At 46.9% G+C, this 14,918-nt stretch overlaps 1 protein-coding gene across 1 annotated transcript in view; it reads right to left on the reverse strand.

Annotated features, from left to right (window-relative positions):
- LOC146192363 (spliceosome-associated protein CWC27 homolog) overlaps positions 1-14,918 on the reverse strand; it is a 57,850-nt gene that overhangs the window by 6,497 nt on the left and 36,435 nt on the right. The window contains exons 8-10 of the mRNA XM_084602471.1: positions 14,098-14,186; positions 13,240-13,376; positions 5,734-5,855 (exon numbers count right to left, since the gene is read on the reverse strand). Coding sequence (XP_084458597.1) covers positions 5,734-5,855; positions 13,240-13,376; positions 14,098-14,186 — 348 coding nt within the window. The remainder of the gene's footprint in view (positions 1-5,733; positions 5,856-13,239; positions 13,377-14,097; positions 14,187-14,918) is intronic.

Below are 14,918 nucleotides of genomic sequence, written 5' to 3' on the forward strand. Positions count from 1 at the left end.
GGCCACCTTCTCTTTTTAATTTATATTAATGACTTAGCAGACAACATCAATTCTAAGATTCACATGTTTGCAGATGACTGCGTCAATTATCGCTCAGTTACTACTATTATTGACCAAACTTCTCTCCAGGACGACCTTAACCACATTCTGGAATGGTGTGACGTTTGGTTAATGGAACTTAACCCACATAAATGTAAACACATGTCTTTTCACCGCCGCCATAATCCGCTTGATTTCTCATACCTAATTAGTAATGTCCCTGTACAGTCTTGTCCATCATATAAGAATTTAGGTGTCACTTTGTGTAACGACTTGTCCTGGAGTGCAAACATCACTAATATTATCTCAACTGCTAATAGAACACTAAGTTTCTTACGACGTCATCTCCGCCATGCCCCCGATCATGTAAAACTGCTAGCATACAAAACACTTGTCAGATCAAAATTAGAATACGCCTCACCTATTTGGAGCCCGCATCATGCTTACCTTATCAACGTGCTTGAAGCAGTACAAAACAGAGCAGCCAGATTCATTCATTCTTCATATTGCTACGACATCAGTGTGTCAGGGTTTAAAGATAAATAAAGGTTATCGCTCCTCTCAGTTCGTCGTCGCATCGCCAGCCTTTGCTTATTCTACAAATTTTATCACAGTTCACTTTCCAGCGCGCCCTACATCGTCTCGCCAACCCGCATATCTCATCGCACTTGTCATCCTTTCCAGGTTTCTCGTCCACGTGTTCGCACGGTTACTTTTGCAGCCTAATTTTTCCCCCCGTACCATTGTTGACTGGAACAACCTTCCCAGAGACATTGCAGCCATCATGTGCTCCACGACCTTCGCTGACAATCTTCATGCTCATTTTTCATCGTGTTAACACTTGCCGCCCACAAATAATGTACTCACCCCTTATGTAATGCCCCTCACCGGGCCATAAAAGCCCGGTGAGGGGCATTACTTTTCATTTCAATAAATGAAATCAATGAAATGAAATCAATGAAATGAAATTTCACTGATGCTTCTGTTTCTGCCCAGTCTTTCTTAATCTGCAAACAAAATAAAAATTTGCAGAAGTTTAACGTAACGTGCGAAAGCAATAGTTTGGGTAGATGTAGATGGCACTGCTGCTTTCTTTTTGCCCAATGTTGTTATGCCACGTCTCTAGCAACTGCTAGGAAGGACCAAGCTTGCTATTCATTTCAAAGCAGACTGAATTCATCCGGCTCAAAACATGAGTTTACATCGTCAATACATGTAAAGACCCGTAACTTTAAGACAGGTGACACGACAAAAACCGCCGAATAATCAGTGCCTGGCCGTGCCACCTGCCAACTACCACCTGCCAGGGGCATGCTCGTGAGGACGGCCATGGTGTGTGTTGGGCAAGTTGCCAGAAGGGACACAGATTTAATGCCCTGCTCTACCCAAGCTGCACAAACGTGCCTGCATGGCCTAGGGGTAGCCTGTCTAACTTGGCTTCCAAGAGTCTTGGAAGGCTGGATTCTGACGTCACCCTCCCACCTCAATGGCGAAGTGTGAGTTGGCAGTGCCTGCCTATTCGAGGCTTCAAACGAACCTGCCATTTTTATGACTTTCCTTTCGAAGTAATGCTTTCACACTAAAATGCAACGCTTTACGGCTGCGAGTGGGCCTCAATCCTTCACGGCAGTGCAAACAGATCAGTTTCGGTGGCCACAGCATTCAACTGTTGCACATCGCAGCACCCAAACATCCTGCATGTCTATCTGCCAATCTTTTGCGCTGTGCATTTCATGTCATTGTCTTTATACAATTCCATCTTTGCACAATGGATCCACAACACACCACTATCACATTGATCCCTTAAGGTTTGTTAAGCAGCCCCAAAATTTTATATCGTGTTATCACTCAGGTCCCCACTCACCGATTCTACTGACTTTTTGTCTGGAGTTTGCTTGACCTTGAAAACTGCACCTTGAATTGAAACCAAAGTGAATCACAACACTAGCTTCATATTTGGCCTATCCAAGCTAAATTGTTCTTAATTTTTTTCTTGACCACTGTGGCCTAAAACGCACAGTTCTAGTTTCCAACTGATAAAAACTGAGCACAATGAAGGCAGTTGCTGCAAAGCAAAAGCAGCAGAGCGCCGAGGCCGCAACTTTGCCCTTCCAGTGCTCACTACGAACTTATGCATGTGTGCATATTGTGATATAAGATGAGAAGACAGCTGCCAGTCAGGCTTACAGCCATTTGTCAACTGTATTGCGGCTAGACACACAGAGGTGGCTGGGGGAAATTTTAAATAATTTGCTAGGGTGCAACAGTTGTTCGAAAGAAAAAAGATATGCAAAATTTTTTGGAGGGCTTAAAGAGAAATTTATGAATTTTCACTTAAAAGCACCCACGCAAAGTGCCATGTAAACAACAACACATACTAACGGACAAATAATGAATGACTTGCGTGGTGTTAAAAAGAAATGACTTTGCCCATTTCCCTGTTGTTTTCCTTTCCCTTTCTCCCGTATCAAGCGATGGAGAGGTGTCCGGATGACTTGTCATTGTCGCTCGGCCACAGCTCCGCCCCCTGCATCCTGATGGCTAATCTCACTGGCGCCTTTTAGCGAGAATACGGCACCATCAGACGGCCGGGCTTGCGCAACCGTCCGAGCGGTACCCAAAAAAAGAGACCCCTTCGAGACATCGCAAGGTGTGTACGCTACCGTTCTTGTCAGCCGGCCTTTGTCCGCGCAGACCAGTGCGCACTCGAGTTCACCCGCTTTGAGTCGTACCTCGGTACACAGCTCGAGCCTGTCAATCGTGATCGGATCCAACGGTCTGCGACAGGCATACCTTGCGGTGTTTGCCCACTCTCTCTCAAAGAAACCCTTTGGTCACTACGCGAGAAAGATCACATCACGCCCTTGTGTGCCTGTGGCGTGCACTTCTTGTCACCCCGTGGGCGCAGTAAAGCCTTGCTCCTCGCGTGCTCCTGCGGTGACAGTGTTTGTGTACCGCTGGAGGACGGCGTTGAATAAACGCCTCTTTTCTGGCTTTAGGCTTGTGTCATTGTAGCGAAGCGCTCTCCTCCCTGCAGAGGTTGAGTGTGCGCTGCGGTGTTTTAGTATGCGCGTGGTAAAAGCTGATCAGGGCCTCGGCTCGCACGACGCTTAAACCCGTAATGGTTGATGGCCTATGCTCACGTAGAAACCACAACACCTGAAGCAGACACTAATACCGTGTCGACACAGCATCTTCGGATGTTTTACTACGACACAACACACAGCATCACTGCTCAGCCACATCCCTTCCCAGAGGACATTTCATGAAGCTGGCTTCACTTACTACACAAGTGCACATCGTGCCAGCATCCATCCTCGTGGCATCAATGTCAGTCATCAACTGCCTCACAGGTTTCAAGGGTAAGCTCATAGCTTTCAGGAGATGTATCCGCATTCCCGCATCATTTGTGCCACAGAAAATCTGACCCTTTATCATGCGGGCACATATCAGTACAAAACTGCAGCCATGCATGAGCCTGTTAGGTGTCACAATGGATTTGTTAACAGACCCATTTCCTTCTCTTCGCCTGAAGGAAAACGTGAAACCTGCGACACTTTCGCGCATCTGTGGCATGAAGTGGGAACTCAATTTGCTTTCGAAGACAACTGTGAGTGGTGCATCCACAGACTTCATTCGTGCAAGCAAGCTTGGCAGGCGTGGTCAGAGAAATGAAGAGAGCAATTGAGTTATCGGGAGGTTGCGGAAGGCAGTGCGTGGGTCCATAGGAGCGTTGCGCAACGAACAGATAGCGACTGACTGATGCCGCTGAGGCCGCTACCACTAGTGAGTGAAGCGAGTGAGAGCGGGATGCACGCACCGTGATCCACTGATAGCGAGCCGCGGCGTTTCGGCAACCGCAGAGCACCCTCACCGCCACGCATGAAGAGGGGATGGAGCCCCTCCTCCTCTTTCTGCATGACGCGACGGTGTTCTACGCAGCACGTCGTCTTGACTCGCTAGCAGTGTCAGCGGCATCAGGTTGCTGCTAATGCTGCCTCCGGCGACCTCCCCCCCCTCCTTTACTCGTGTTCTTCGGTAGCTGCGCGCGCTCCTGCCCCCATCGTTTGCCGCTGAGTGTTCCCCCCCCCCCTGCTCTTCCTGCGAGGCTCCGGTCGCCGAAGCGCCGGCTTGAACTGGGGGCTGAAAGGGGGGCAGAACTGGTTACGAGGCAGACGACACCGCCGCCGACGCCGTGAAACCTAGGAACGGGCGCCAAAAAGCTGCGCTCTAAAACAAACTACAATTACTGTATCCATTGACGTAAGTGCATCACTTGATTCTTCCATTAATTTTTCCTGATTCTGGAGCTCCCGAGAATCAAATGATAGGGCAAAAGCGACCTGATCAAAGGCTGTGGTACCAGGTTTGAACCCCAAACTGGGACAGATTTTTGCTTAATTACGAAGTTTCTGAAAATGCTGTACAGCTTTGCTTTGTTGCCGTATGGCTGCGCTCGGTTGGATGTCAGTGAGTGATTATTCCCTTATTACAAATCTACTCTTCTTAAGGGATTCCCTTACACTTTCGAACAACATCATTCCCACTTCAAGTTATGAATCAATTTTCTCACGCCTTACCACCTGATCTGCTAGCTGTCCTGGCTAGCTCAGTTGGTGGAGCCACTGCAAAGTACAGACTGTGGTCCTGGATCGATCCCCGGACCAGGACGAATTTTTTTTTAACTAAGACGTTTCTGAGAAAGCTGGGTAGCTTTCCTTTGTAGCCATATGGCTGTGCTTGTGAGGACAGCAATAAGTAATTAAAGCCCCAGATCGATTTTTATCTGATCGACTAGACAAGCATGAAATTTTATTTTTTTTCTTCCGTGCTCGCACATCGCCGTGTGCAAACAGACTCATGGTCAGTGTTATACACTGTGTCACAAGGAAGAGGCTAAAATGAAAAAAATAAAGAGATTTGAGGGAGGAAAGATGGTGACCGCAACAATAAGGTTGCCGTGTACGAACTGAAGGATAAAGAAGAGAAAAAAGTATACGGTGACATGATTAATGGCTACTCCATCAGGCCACTCTGATGGCCTGATGCTCTACAGCACCGCACCAAAGACCGTGCAGTTCCTGAGTCTGCCCCGGTAACCCAGCAACCTACATGCTTACCACCTGCAACCTGCATCGCCAAGGTGGTCCACCTTAACACCACTGTAAACTCAACATAGCATCTGCCAGCACTCTACTAGAAGGTCATCCAACGTCACGAGCTAAGCCAGCCATTCAATCGTCGAATGCCAACTCAACGCAGACACCATGACTTGGACCCACACAGTAACCAGCACCAAACTGTGAGCGTGAACTGCAGCATCGCGTGTACAATTGGGTTCTGTTTTGGTGTTAGCGTCTGTATCTTAGCTTTTGTGAGTTAGCGTCTGTGTGGTGTAGGGTGTATTAAATCAGCATCCGTGTGGGTACAGCTGGTGTCTGGTCCATTCTTTCGGCCTGAGCGTTCTCCTAAGATCCGTGACACACTGACTCTATGAAGCGCACGATGGTGCCATGGCAAAGCCTGGATAATTAGGCACGTCTGGAAAATTGGGCATCCTAAAGACCGGTCGGCGACTATACTTCCTTATTAAAATCTACTCCACCTTGGGCAATTTTCCTAAACATTAAACCAGTTTTTTCGTTCACCTGAATGAAATGTTGCCCATTGTAGAGGGGTCGAGACACTACTTACCAGCTGTCTGAATTGTCGTCATCGTCTTCATTGCTCTCTTGTGCCTCGTCTTTGTCTTCCTTGGCATCATCATTCACCAGTGTGGCCATCTTGGCCTGGAATCGGGCCAGGGCCTCCAGCGTCTGCGTACACAGAGGATAGGCGCATTTAACTGGCTCTGCAGGGAACAGCACCCACACAGCTGGATTGTGGTTGCCAGTTAACGAAACACCGTGAGAGAGATAAAAGGCTTTAAAATAAATACTGCAGAAGCAACGTCTTCAACATATTTTTTGCGCATGTGCAGCAAATGCCTTGAGGCAAGCTAGACTGAGAAACCTGCCTCCATCAAATGGATAACTGCTAAAAAGAGCAAGCAAAAACAGTTCAGTGGTGAAATGGCCAAAGGCATTTTGCAGCAGGCTTTGTAGCACACAGGAATTCGACTTAGAGCAGTTTCTTCGAGTTTTGCAGCAAAAGCCTAGACAATAGTTAGGAATGCGAACATAGATGGTACTTTGCTTACTTTGCCTATGTTGCCTATGTTGTGCCACGGCTTGAAAAAATGACAGAGCACTATGTGAAAACGTGAGTAGTTACAATCAGTCACCTTGACCAGGTCTGCGCAGCAGTGCACATTTTATGTGACGGAGAATATTGAGAGTAGCCCATTTCATTTTCATCTATAGCACCCTAGCCTGGTTTCCCTGTTAGAACCTAATCCTCTCACTTTGAACAAACAATTCAGTAAGGCACAGACAATAAAAATGAACAGGCCACTGTCTACAGCGATCATTCAGAGATGAGCGCAGCCTTTTTTCTTCACTAGTTGTAAAAACTTTAACGCTACAGCAGAAGCGCGATCACATCATCGCATGACACAGGTTTGTTGCCGTCCAACACGGCCGTAGCTCTTGTTAAAGTTCGGACTTCTTCAAGCTGATGTGGTGTAAAGCGCTGTATGAATTGAACAGAGTGATTTTACTCTTTTCCCCACTACATTCCTGCGCAAAGGAAGCAGCCTGTGGGGATATCTGCAGTGAACAGAAGACAGCGATTATGCAGTGTGAGGGATGAATTAGATGCTATTCAACATTTTGCGGCCTCTTTCTCAAATAGGTCACTGTGAGAAAGCTATCATGAAGATTACCCTCCCATGCTCGAAGTTCTCATAAGTGACTGAAACTGTTAATATGTATATTTATGCAAAACAGAAAACTGAGTAAAGGTCAAGCAATAAACGAACACTTTCCCTGGCCATTTTGTAGGCTCAGTTATCATAAGAGCAAGAATGGTTGGCATTGGTTGGTTTTTATAAGGTTTAATGAATGTGCCAAAGCTACTCAGGCTGTGAGGTATGCCACAGTGGAGGGCAGCGGAAATTTCGATTACGTGGAGTTTTTTAACGTGCCCTGACGTCGCACAGTATACACGGGCGCTTTGCTTTTTGTCTTCACTGAGGAGCAGCTGCCGTAGTCGGGATTGAAACCAGTTCCTTCGATCAGCAGTTAAGCATCCTAACCACTAAGCCACATCAGCAGGGTAAGAGGAAGAATGAAATAAACATTCGCAATAACATTTTAGCCTGATGTAAATAAAAAAAAATGTGACAAGTTCATTGCTAAAAGGCAAATGGTCATTTTGCACAACCTGATTCTGGCTCACTACAAACTCTTCCTTAACCAATCCTCAATATTCAAAATGATCTGTGCTAGCGAAATTCGAACTGACTCAAGCTAACGCACAAAATAAATAAAGGCATACTAAAAAAGCGTTTGCTGTTTACACATGAACAAGCATGACCCTCACATGGTGATTACATCCCTGCAATCCCTTTTAATGCATCTGCATCGAAATTTCCATGTTGAGAAAAATCTGTCCGTCAGTCTGCCTGAAGCCTCAATTGCCAGATGACAAAATGAAAAGGAAAATCCCTGCAGGCAGCTGGAAGATGAAGAGAGGGAAGGAGATGGCTAGGGAAGTGTGGAGAAGGGGTGCGGCGCATCACACTGTGATTGATGGACAAGGCCAGGGCTGTGAAACTGGCACTGCATGCCAAGCAGTGACCAATGGACTGCGTCACACTACCCGCTCGCACAGACTGATCATTGCAGTGGCAGGAGCTGCTATGTATCCAGAAAAACCACACTAGCACAAACGCATACCCTTCCACAGGAACTGCAAGGACTACCTATAGATATGTTATTCCTTCCGTGGGATAGATCACAGAACAAGAGAGACCAGAAACACTCATAGTCCAAATCACAGGGTGGTAAAAAAACAATGTCTTGTCTACCCTACAACTTCCATTACTTGTTAACAAGTTGATGAATATTGGTTCACTGCAGAAATTTTAATGTGTTAGTGATAAAGGCGCCGTCCCCAAAGAAATATGGTGTCGCTATTGTGAGCAAAAAATTAGACACTTAAGTTCCACCTTTAAGGCTATGATGCGATAGCCTAGGCTACGAGCCCTATATAAAGCTCCACTCTAACTAAGCTGTATGAACGTACCTATGTGGCCTACGGGTAAAGTGGGTAACATGGCCTAGGGCTAAATTAGATGTAATTGTCCTGGCAGGCTGATTTTGATAGCACCCTCCCGTATAAATGGAGAGACCAGAGTTGGCAGCTCCTGCCAAACGTAAGGTCAAGCAACCCTACGTCCAGGTAGTGCTCGACGATGTCAGCTGCCAGCGCCATGTTCATAATATTTCACTCACAATGGCAACACCGATGCCGGCAGACGGCCGCCAATGCCGGATTTCTGGTGAACAAGGCTTTACCACCATCACGTTAAAAATCACAAGCGTGCCTCCAGCAGGTAGTTGTCAGTCGCTGATATTGCCAAGCACCAATTTATTGACAGGTTGCATGGTCTCAGGAGAGCATGTGAAACAGGCAATTGGCAGAAGCTACCAATTTGGATATCCCCTCTGAGATGCAAATCAAGCTCACCGGGACCTTCAGATCTCGAGTGAGACAGCCTACTCCTACGAAAGGCAGACACGTTTATTTGGCTGTGTGAGAGATACCAGAGGCACTAATTTAAGGAATTACTAATTTAGTGAGTATGAAAGTGTATTTATTACACAAACGTGGACCCGCAAGGGGACTGCTGATAGGAGTCAATAACACTGTTTTAAGGTAGCCAGGCAGAGGCTTAGGTGTCCCCATACTTTCTTTCCCAAAAAAGAAGCAGAAAGTAGAACCTCGTTATTATAAACGTTGCTGAATTGGATTTTCCAGCTTAATCCAAGAAAAGCTTTCCTATCAAGTATCGAGTGCATCATATCACTGGTTGGTACCATATCAAGCGGATTAAAAAAGCTGCTTCCAATTTCAAGTTCAGCATAATTTGCACAACTAATTTGCACAACTTTTAAGTCAAATTACTATGACCTTACTACATACTATTATCATCACATCACTCGGTGTGCATTCTGCTAGGGCATGACCGGGTCATGTTTCTGCTAACAGCAGATGATGCATCAACTGCGCGATCTAGATACACTTTACCGGGTCTCTGTCATGTAAAGTCACATTCTAAAGCAAGAGAGACAAAGAAGTGCAAAAAGGCAATAGGACATCGGTACAGCACTCTTCATTTTCCGTTTTTGCCAAATGTGCCTGAATTCCAAATACAGTAGAATCTCGGTGATACGAACTCGGCTGATACGAAAGTCGGTGTGATACGAATTCATAAAATTCCCCGGCCGAATTGCATTGCATTCAGTGGGCAAAAAATCGGATGTTCCGAACACTTTTTCTTTTCGCTACGGGTGATACGAACTTCGGTATCACGACCGGTCGAGGCCCACGCACACACTCACAGCGAGAAAAGCATGCGCAGCACTGATAGCACGGATCACACACACGCGCGCGATAAAAGAAAAAAAAAATACAGAGGGAAAAAACCGGCTTGACAACCCACGGCAGCAGCGAAGTTGGCGAAGGAAGGCGGCAATATCTTGCCCCCCCCTCCCGCTCTCTCTCTTCCCGCATTTTGTTCTTTTTTTTAGTTGTGCGCACGGCCTTGCAGCCCTCTCCACATTTCTCCACCGCCCCGCAGGCCACGCTCTTCCGCTTTCCGGAGTCTCTGCTGCAGCGGCAACACGTTGCTACACGTTGCTTCGTTTTCTCGTTTGTTGAGGCTGACAACGCGTTGATAACGCGTCGTTTTGTGATCATCTCGGCAACGCGAAAAGGTACATCATACTGCAAGTCACGGAAGAGAAAGGCGCTGACCTTTAAAGACAAATTGGAAATTTTAAATAAGATGGACAAAGAGCCCAAGAAAAGGCGCACTGACATGGCCAAGGAGCTAGGCCTGCCGCTGTCAACGTTGTCAACGATCGTTGGTCAGCGCGACCAAATTATGCAGAATGTGCAGCACTTCGCGATGAATTCTAAAGAAGCCAAAACTGCCCACCATATGAAGTTGGAAGAGGTTCTTCTAACGTGGTTCAGAGAGGTCACGGCGGCCGGCGTCAACATCGACGGAAAAGTGCTTCGTGAGAAGGCAGCGGACATCGCACTCACACTTGGAATTGATGACTTTCAGGCCTCCAGTGGATGGATTCACCGGTTCAAGGTGCGTCATAATCTTTCCTACAAGACCGTTTGTGGTGAAGGAAAAAAAGTCGACGCCTCCGCCGTGGGAGACTAGATGACAACCACACTGCCGTCTTACATAGCGGGATATGAGGCACGTGATGTTTTTAATGTAGATGAAGCAGGGCTGTTTTACAATCTCCAGCCCAAAAAATGTTTGTGCTTTAAAGGCGATGCCTGCCGAGGCGGACAAAAGAGCAAACAACGTATCACAGTTTTGTTTTGTTGCAACGCCGATGGATCGGAGAAGATGCCCCTGACAGTCATTGGCAAATATCAAAAGCCCCGATGCTTTAAGGCAGCCGGTCGATTGCCCTGCGTCTACAAGGCGAACAAAAAAGCATGGATGACGTCTTCTTTGTTTATAGAATTCGTCACGTACCTCGACCGCAAGATGTCTTGCCACAACAGAAAAATAGTTTTGCTGCTGGACCAGTGCACTGCCCATCCAAAACAAAGGACACTACAGAGTGTTAAGGTGGTGTTCCTGCCCCCGAACGCAACAAGTCATTTGCAACCACTGGATGCTGGGATTATAAGGAATGTTAAGCACCATTTCAAAGCTTTGTTGGTGTGCCGCCTCCTCGCGACGATTGAAAGGAAGGACGCGAATCTCCAGATCGCTCTTCGACGCTGTGCATTTTCTTGCAATTGCCTGGGATCGCGTCGTTCCTACGACCATCGCCAATTGTTCCGCGAAGTGTGGGGTTTTCAAATCCGCTGTGGCTACTGCCTCGCAAGTGCCAGACCCGATTCGCATCGATGTCTGGAATCAACTTGACGTCGACTGTTGCGTCGACGATTTCGTCACCGCGGACGACGACCTCGCCACCTGTGGTCTCCGCACGGTTGAAGATATTGCGGAGGAAGCGTCATCACAGCCTGGCATTCCATGCAGTGACAAAGATGACGACGACCAAAGCGTTGATGACCCACCGCCGACGGCAGCAGAAACGATGCATGCCATTGATGTTCTGCGGCGCGCCGTGACCTCAGAGTCTGTGCGGGAGAAGACAGCGGCCCAATTTTTCAGTTTTCAAAACTCTCTGTTATCAGATCTCGCGGAAAAGAAGGTGCAGAAGGATATACGCGATTTCTTTCAACGAAAATAAATATTTCGTACCTGTTGGAAGGCTTGAAAATGGATTTTGCTCGTTTTTTGGCGATACGAAATTTCGGGTGATACGCAAATTTTCGTCTCCCTTTGAATTTCGTATCACCGAGATTCTACTGTATATGGGGCAAAGAAGACGATGTAAAGTCAGCTATTTTAGGCTGCAGTTAATACTTTTTGCAGCTGGTAGGATATCTGCACAAAATATGAGTCGCTGACAATGACGCCTGCACTAGTGCTTTTACGCCAAAAACTAGCAACTGATAGGCTTCTCCTATGCAGCCAAAGGCTCACATTTAACTAGAAATGCCCTCCAATGCTCGAAACAGTCCCATGTTCTAGATAGATAGACTGGAAAAAGACAAATCACCAGAACGAGCATCGATCAGCTAGCCCGAGCCTTGAAACCTAGCAGTTATTAACGTTGGCATAGTGTGTAGTGTCGCCACAGTCATCATCACTTTCCGAGTGAAGCAGGTCTACGACAACTTCGAAATGGGCCACAGTAGTCATGTTATGACCAGCGATAAACTGCCGTACGCTGATTGCATAATGAGTTCGATGATGTATGCACTGTGGCTGCCTATGCATTGGTGCACGGATATGCCATTGGTGCTCCAGGGTATGAGTGAGCGCTGTAGACAGGTGCCACGAGTACGAGTTTAAATTAGACTGCCTAGGGAGACATTTCACTTGTTCAGTCGTAAAAAACTCAGGATCCCACAGCCTTCAGCCCAAATGCATTGCTGCTGCTGCTGAAGACACGCCCCACTGCACAGTGTACATAGCCTCATAAATGTCAATGTACCCCCATAGGCAACAAGTTTGATGCCGCAGAGTCGTCTAGCAGTGCATGCTTGTGTGACATGGTCACTCACTTCCTTCACCCAATCAGTGGCAATTGACCAACATCAACACTCTGTCCACAGTGGGCTGCGAACCACAGCTTCTCATTTGCGAAGGTTAAGGCCGACACCACATCATGTGAAACTGCAAAAAGGGGATTTTAAGAAAGCGAACATGGAGAATGCGACGATGCAGTATTCGCTAATAGTGGCCAGGCCACAATTACATAATACCGCTCCTAACCAGCAACAAAACGTTAATCACAACCAAGCAATATAGCCTCCTTATATGTCCTATACATATAACCATTTGCATCCGTTAGCAGTGAATCATTCGGGTTCTGAAGGAGTTGGACTTTGCAAAGCCCATGCAGAATAATATGCACTGTTGTCTGCTCTTGGCTGGGTGGCATGTATGGATGAGAATTTGTGTAGAGCCAATCCTGCATTTGACAAGATGAGGAGAGATGTGTGGAGGGTGCACAGCGGCAGAAAAACGAGGACGACGCAGCTGCACTCCTTGAACTGGGGCAGCGAAATTGAAGAGACCTAATGACCTTGTTAAAGTGGACGGCGCAGCATAATAAAGCAAACATACTGAATACCAGGCTTGCGCAACCAGGCGTGTGATAAAGCCGCTGCCGACACTCCTGTCAAGGACACGACGACATCTTGGCACTCCAAGTTTGCTCCCCTCCCCACTGTTAGAGCTAACGTCAAAAGATCACCGTGCCGTCATGCTATATCGCAGCACATCTTGGTGCACTGTAGACTGCGAGGATAGCGGAATGAAATGGAGGGACGCGCCAATGACTATCGCTTTTTTTTCTTCAAATTCTTAGCAACAAAATGTGGGGGGCCAATGCATTATGTGAGTGGATTCATTACATGAGTACACAATATCTCAGTCCTTTGCATCCCCACTCAATAAAGTGACCTGTGCATCATATCCACCTTCGTCTCCCGGGAGGACCCTTTGGGCAGTAGCTGCTGCTGCTTCTCAGCATATGTGCGCTGCTCTTGGCGGTAGGCACGCATCAGCTGGTTGCCACCATAGTCCTCCTCTTGCTCCTCTGCCTTCTCCTCACCCTCTGCACAGCAAGAGAAATAATGAGTAAGAACATCAAAGACAAAACATGAAAGCACCGGGGCTGTAACATGCCTACGGCTGAACTGCATATTAGAACCGAGTCGGATTAAAGCAGAAACTGGGAAAAAAGCATAGAAATGCCTTACGCAGCAGCTTAACTCAGTCCGCACACAACTCTTCAACCTTTCTACGGACAGCTGCTCCAGCAAAAGATGTTGCCAGAGCTTCAAACTATTTGAGCAAGTGGAACTAAACCAAGTGACAATAGCAGGGGCCAGAAAGTATTCAAAATTTCAGGGAAGAGTCCTGCTGCTTGCAGCAAATGACAGAAAGAAGAAGACATCAATTTGCAAAAAATGCCGTCAAATCCACTGCTGCAACTTCTCTCTCCAGAATGTCAAATTAGCACATTTCCCAGCTTGTGCTTGTTCTTTTCCCAAGGCTACCATGAGGAATTTGACAACAATGTCCAAACATGTTATGAACGCGCCAGGACTTCTGTGCCAAGCTCTAGACTTGCTGAGCATCTACCCCGCACTAGTCAACAAATTTCCTGCTGTGAAGAATTTTTGCTGAGAACCCTCATTTGCAGGCACCCTTTCCTGTTCTGTTTACTCTGACATGGAGGTTTGTACAACAGTATTTCTAGCTTATGAACTGCAGCTAGCACCAAGGACACAGTGCCAAGAGAACAGTGTCAGAAGAAGTTGATGACAACATACCTGCTCGCTGCTTGTCTGCTTTTGACTTGGCTTGGTCTTCAGCTCGCATCTGGCGCTTCAGCTCTCGAAACTCCTTGCGTATCTCTCCACTGGGAATCAAAGGACAAGGAATTAGTCACAGTGTAGAACACTTGCGTCACAAACTTGTACTGTAAGCAGTGAACAACGGTGGTCAGGAAGTGAGCAACATATCATAATTTACACATTGTTCCCAAGACAAACAAACGAAGCCTCATCCTATCAAAAACACAGATATGCATTTGCATCGTATACCTGCCATTAGTGCATTACGTTTTGCACATTTAATCCGAGCACTGTCCGACTAACTGGGCTGGATGGCAATTGCATCTCACGAGATGCAGCCGTCACTGCAGCTCATCGTAGCTGCCACCATTCTTTACAAATACTTCTACAGCTAACCTCTGCTCCCCATCCCCCGTCTCATACACCATGTTTCTCTGTAACTGCAACACCAGTCTGTCAAATCCATAGCACATTCCAAGAGAGAAACATACTCTCCAAGCTCACGTCAGTGGATGATAAGAATAAAAGAAATAAAAAACGCTGTCAGTCGAGAAGATACTGTAGGACATGTGGACAGTCAAAAATCACAAGCTTGACAATGCAAGAATGGAGTGTAATGCCAAGGTACTTCCTCTTACAGCCTTCGCAACTGAGTCTGTTTCCACCTCCCACGGCACCTCGGTGGGATCGACACCACCTCATCACTCTGCGTCTGCTACCTCTGTTCGCATGGTTGTCAAGGCTTTCCATATCGCAAAGGATCAACAGAATTGCGCTAACAAACCAACCATTTTTCT

The sequence above is a fragment of the Amblyomma maculatum genome, chromosome 4 (assembly GCF_055883805.1).
Source record: "Amblyomma maculatum isolate TAMU_Amacu chromosome 4, ASM5588380v1, whole genome shotgun sequence".
Taxonomy (NCBI): domain Eukaryota; kingdom Metazoa; phylum Arthropoda; class Arachnida; order Ixodida; family Ixodidae; genus Amblyomma; species Amblyomma maculatum.